We start from the raw sequence: 5,463 nt of genomic DNA, 5'->3' as shown, positions 1-5,463 counted from the left end.
TAATTTGGAATTGATTCTCTCTTTAAATCCCAGCATATCAAACAGCCTGCATACATTATTTCATGGCCGTCTCTCCAAGCTTGCAGAGACGCTTCCATCAGAGCGACGGAGGTGTCACAGGAGTCCAGGCTGAAGGCAGTCGCCCGTGTGGGGTAGTGTCATACTGAGCTGTGTCATGCACTTCTGCTGCCGTGCCGCTGTCGTACATGGGAGAGCCAGAGGAGGGCACTGTGACTGAGTGAGACAGGCTTGGATAGTGGCTGCTGGAGCCTCGAAGGAACTGGGAGCTCAGGCTGTTGTTAATCCCCCCATTCTGGGACACGGGAGTCAGGGGCGAGTTACTCGCAGACCACAGGCTGGTGTACTGACTGTAAAGAGACATAGATAGAACAGGTCTTACTCAGCTCTTCTTAGGGCGTTTTAGAAGTGCAACTCATGTAAAAGGTTAAAGGTGCAATGTGTAAGATCTGGCAAGAATTTCAGTTAAAACATTCCAAAAAATAAACATTTTCAACAGAATGTGAAGAGGTTACGGTGCACAGAATATTGCTCAAATGGATTTCTTAACCAACTCTGCCTCAAAACAAGAAATGCATAAAATAACTGGACTCATGTAGTTATTTTTCTCCATCAACGTCTGATATACTATATGCAAGCTTTATTTCATATTTTGTCTTTTCTTTTCTCAGCATAACTATTGAGTTTACTGTTCGTATGTTTATCTTATTATCTGTTTTAATATTACTTGAAAATCCATAATCCTTATTACCTGTAACTTTGCACAGTTGTCCTGCTCTGATTACTTTGCAAATTAGTTCTTCTTTCGGTCTATGTCATCTTCTTTGTGGTTGTGAGTTGTATGGTTAAGAGTTAATTTAGTGCAATGAAATAAACACAACACAAACCTAGAGGTGGTACCAGAGGTGGAGTTGTGGGACATGGGCATCATGCTGGAGTGTGTTGGCATCTGTAGACCGGACCAGTTATCGTGGCTTGAGAGCATCGACAGACAGGCGGGCGAGTTATCAGAGTAACTGACTGCAACACACGACAGAAGCACTGGGGTTTAAAAGGTTCAAAGGTCGCTGGTGATTTCAAATATATTTGTCAGAAATCATATTATATATATATATAACCCGTTGCTTTACCCAGTATGATTCAAGACTTCCTGTCCCCCTGATATCAGTATGACAGTTTAGGTGTGAATATTCTCTCCATACATTCCTCGTTTAAAGCCCAACCATTTACAGCTTTGTGGCTCCACTCACACAAAAGCCAGAGGAATGCAAGACATTCTGTGCTCAGCAACATTTGTTTGTGGTTTCTTGTTAATAGCCGGAGAGGAAGTGGTGTAATTCCTGGATGTGTATCGGTAAAAGCTGGAAGAGAACACTCACTGGGCGAGTTGGTCCGATGGGCGTACGGACTGGTGTAGGGGGAAGAGCGGTGGTTTCTCAGGGTGGAGTAGTGCTCACAGCCGTGGGACGGCGAGAGGGAGATGGGACTCCCAAACTGGCTGTGAGGACTGGCAGGAGGGCAGAGAGAGCCTGTGCCTGGAATAAACCAACCACCCACTGGTTCCAGAGATGAGAAGAGACATGATGAAACCATAAGAGCACCACATAGCTTCCAAAGTGTAACATGAAATCAGAAAGAAATAACACAATACTCACATTGAGAATAAGTCGACTGCTGATTTTCAATTGCATCTTCTCTTATGTCTTTGTGATCACTTCTAATAAAAGAAAGAAATGATTGATGATATACTTTAAATAAATACAACTAAACTTTTACACATCTTAAATTACATATTGTTGTGAGAACAATGCAGATTCTTACCTGTCTTTCGCATCCAGGAAGGCCTTTGCAAAAGGGTTATGCTTTATTTTAAGAGAAGTTATCTAAAAATCCAAACATAAATGACAAAAACCAAAGAAAGATCGTAAACGACACAAAATGCTGTGCGTAAATGTTGTGCGTAAATTACGCGCACATTTTGCGCGCATACAAGAAACATTATTGATGCTTTCGTTTGAATAATATTTGTTTTGAATCCGCTTTTAAAATACATATATTTTATTGCCAACCTCTTCGTTTTGGTATGCTGTTACTGCTATGAACTGTGTCTCTGGGAAAGAGTGGCTGGTGATCATCCTCCTCGGGCCTCCAACCCGAACTATATGGATACGTGGCTCGTACTTGTGCAAGGAATTTAACATTATCTGAAGAAAAAAAAACAGTTCAACACGAAAATGGTTATTTAATATGTCCAGAGTTATATTTTTCACGTGTATTTTATTTTGAAATTTGGGGATTTTTAAGAAAAAAATGGAAAAGACTGAAAAGATAAGTACAATTTGCGCATTTTCTCTTCTACTGACCTGACCTCCTCCGTTGAGTTTGTTTGTGAGTTTGACTTTACTAAAGCAGACGGGAGCTTTCATCCAGTGCGCCCCAAAGTTTGGAGAGTCCGGGTGGATGTACACACAGCTGGGGGTTTGAGGTTCAGGTTTGCCACCCGGGACCCACTCCCCGTTCACGTATTTCCACCTGTGATTGTCCGCAGATACGAAGTCCAGCAAGAGAGAATACATGGCGTTCGGGTCCAATCCAGACACGTTTACTCTCATTACCGGAAACATGCGCCTTGATAAAAAAAGAGATAATGATAAAAAAATAGTTAATATTTAGAATTCATATTTTATCTGATCTGGTGTTGCGTACTGTGTGTTTGTATTTAGACTCACCTGCCATTCTTTGTAACTATCATTTCATTTGTAAGATCCTTAAATTTCTGCCAAAGCTCGTTCTCATCCAGGGATAATGTCAGCTCCTTCTCCGTTGGGTCGCCCTTCTCGCTGCCGGCCTTCAGCTCACTCTCCACGGCACTGAGGAGGTGGTCCACCCGGCTCTGACTGGCCTTCCCGGGACTCTCGCTGGCGCTTGTGGCCATCCTGTCCAGCAGCTCCAGGGCTGAATAGTTTTAATCAGTGTTCAGATTGAAAACAAAACAAAACCTCTTTCCTCTTCTCGTGTCTCCACAAAGAGAAGCAGTTATCTCAGTACGCTGGACGTCACGAACAGCTCCCAAATATATAGGCCGAAGAGGAGCTCCTTCTCAGGACGGGTGTTTGGAGCAGAGATGGTTGGCTCATCTCCTCTTTGATCTTTGCGGGCTTGCCACCGATTGGCTGGGAGCAGCCATGTCATTGAAGTCCACAGGATGACAGCTTTTTGAATAACGCAGTTCAACCCATTTTATTACATCAACCTGTCAGTATTGACACTTAGATCAAAGCGACACCTGCAGAAACCAAACCACTGTGGGTGGGTGGGTGAGCATGGTAGGTCTTCAGTCCCTGAAGTCTCAGATTTAGATCCAGTATGGTTTCTTGAACTCCTATGAGAAATATTGCCTAATTTTATGATGAAATATTGTCAAAATTGCTTTATACCAGGACAGATTTGGTAAGCCAGTTGAGGCCATTTTCAATAAACCAGGGAGTTTTTTAGTTCTGTGTTTGTGGTTTAACACTGTATCCTTAAGGTGATAAAAGAAGCTCCCTAAAATGAATGAATTAGTACAGAAATTACTTTCTAAATAGACGCTAGCAAATAGATGAAAATTGCATTCAAGTGCAACAACCACATCCTTAACAGTTGTATTACAAATTTGTCCCCTTATAGATCAAACTACTGGCTTTATATCTGTATTATCACCAATTCTGATCACAGCTCAAATAGTTAAATGTTATTAAAGTATAACTTTTATTTCAGAAAATCTACACATCTATAAGGACTGTACCGTATACAGGTATATGATTAAAATCAACAATTGACAGATATTTAAAAATAATTTGATAAAGTATAAAAATGTTATTATATGACACTATAAAAGTAAGCAACAAGTGTGACAATAAACACGTTTATAAAGTAAAATTTGTAAAATGTACATTTCTCATATGTGAGACATCAATGCATCAATAAACTGTACATTGCGGATAATAAGAGATGCTATGGTGGTGATATCTTCACTCAGATGTGTTTTCTGTATAGTTTCTCCACACCTTGAACCCACGATCAATTATCTAAAGATAGAACAATAAAAAAAAGGACATTTTAAAACAAACAATGCATCTTTTTAAAAAAATGAATAAAATCAGAGAAACATTTTTACCTCTACATGCTTTTGTTGACACACATCTTCAAAGGATAAAGGATCAGGTGTTTTACGGCAGCACAACTCTGTGTCCCGAACCGGAGTCTCAAAAGATTGGTGGCTGCCAAGAAAACAGCCACACACATGCACAATGCCAAGTGACAATCAGAATTTTGTCTCCAACAAACAAAGTAAATAAATATGATTCATCTATGTCTCTGTGCACCTGGCCGAGGTCACTCTGCTCGGCTGCCGGGGACATGAAGGCCTGTCATTCCAGACACTTCTTGACTGTTTCTGAGGGCAGAGAGGCGTCTGTTTGGTTTGGCTTGTAATCCGTTGTTTGGAGTCAATGCCGGGAAGCATCTATGGAAGAGCGAGGATGGTAATAACTCAATTCATGAAACACATGATTTACATCCAGACGTGTAGTACCGCAGTGTCATGCTCACAAATAACTACTGTATTCTGGTAATTACATTCGGTGTGACCTGTTGCCATGGTTGCTTCCAGAGGAAAGACAAACAAAGGTTAAAGGCATGTAGTGTGTAGCAGCTACGTGTTAGCTTCCATAGCGCTCTGTAGTGTTGTGTTGTGTTGTGTTGTGGCTGGTATGTGTTACTAACCAAATCTTGGTTGCCTCGCTCCTCCTGCCAGCTCAGTGAGTCTATCTCCCCGTCCAGCAGTCTGGACCAGAGTTCACAGAAAGCAGAGAAAAATAAACCTCACTCAGTTTAAGGAGCAGTTGAAAGACTCCCTCAATGTTCTTCTGATCTCCTGTCTCTCCATTGGTTCTGACTTTTACTAAAAACTAAACTTATAGGAAAATTAGTGAAATTATCCATGTCAGTGCATCATTTCCTTTATGTTTCTGCCTTATTGCTGAATTACCAACCTTTTAGAGCAAGCCATGTTTGTTAAACAAAGATCATGCATTCGTCTCAGCCGTCTCAAGTAAATCTCCGCTTTCCTGCTCTTCTTGGGAATCTCAGGGATAATCTGTGATAGAGACACAGTAGTAAACATGAGCGTTTCCCTCTGTGGTGGGATACCACACACTGTAAATAAAAGATGGCTGACTTACCAAATCAGGCATCGTGTCCCGGAAACTCCTCATGAAGTGAGGCTGTAGGGTTGCAAATGTGGGAGCTTTCATCTGTGGGTGGCACATATTACATTAATCTATCATTTCCTTGTCCATCACTCATTTTGTAAATTAAAAAGGGACGTCCCCTTGTATACGAACTGAGGTTACTATGGTGTGAAAGTCATAGGTGTCATAGCCAGTGTCATTTCCCACAGTC

General features: G+C 41.3%; 1 protein-coding gene across 1 annotated transcript; it reads right to left on the bottom strand.

Moving 5' to 3' along the window:
* tbxtb (T-box transcription factor Tb) lies at nucleotides 1-2,953 on the bottom strand. Its single transcript, XM_054600605.1, has 8 exons — nucleotides 2,748-2,953; nucleotides 2,382-2,646; nucleotides 2,088-2,222; nucleotides 1,840-1,901; nucleotides 1,674-1,735; nucleotides 1,398-1,574; nucleotides 906-1,038; nucleotides 1-368 (listed from the first exon to the last, which is right to left on the bottom strand). The coding sequence occupies exons 1-8, from the start codon at nucleotides 2,951-2,953 to the stop codon at nucleotides 98-100; spliced, it is 1,311 nt and encodes a 436-aa protein (XP_054456580.1). The 3' UTR covers nucleotides 1-97.
* Nucleotides 2,954-5,463: the final 2,510 nt, after the last annotated feature.

This window comes from Anoplopoma fimbria, chromosome 6, assembly GCF_027596085.1.
Source record: "Anoplopoma fimbria isolate UVic2021 breed Golden Eagle Sablefish chromosome 6, Afim_UVic_2022, whole genome shotgun sequence".
Taxonomy (NCBI): domain Eukaryota; kingdom Metazoa; phylum Chordata; class Actinopteri; order Perciformes; family Anoplopomatidae; genus Anoplopoma; species Anoplopoma fimbria.
This window is presented reverse-complemented; position numbering and strand designations above follow the sequence as displayed.

Excerpts from the sequence above, each read along its gene's own strand:
- tbxtb (XM_054600605.1), bottom strand. The coding sequence starts at position 2,953 with ATGGCCACAAGCGCCAGCGAGAGTCCCGGGAAGGCCAGTCAGAGCCGG. Across the intron at positions 2,223-2,381 it reads AACTCAACGGAGGAGGTCAG|ATAATGTTAAATTCCTTGCA; the intron begins GTCAGTAGAAGA and ends TTTTTTCTTCAG. Across the intron at positions 369-905 it reads ACCTCTGGTACCACCTCTAG|TCAGTACACCAGCCTGTGGT; the intron begins GTTTGTGTTGTG and ends GTCTCTTTACAG.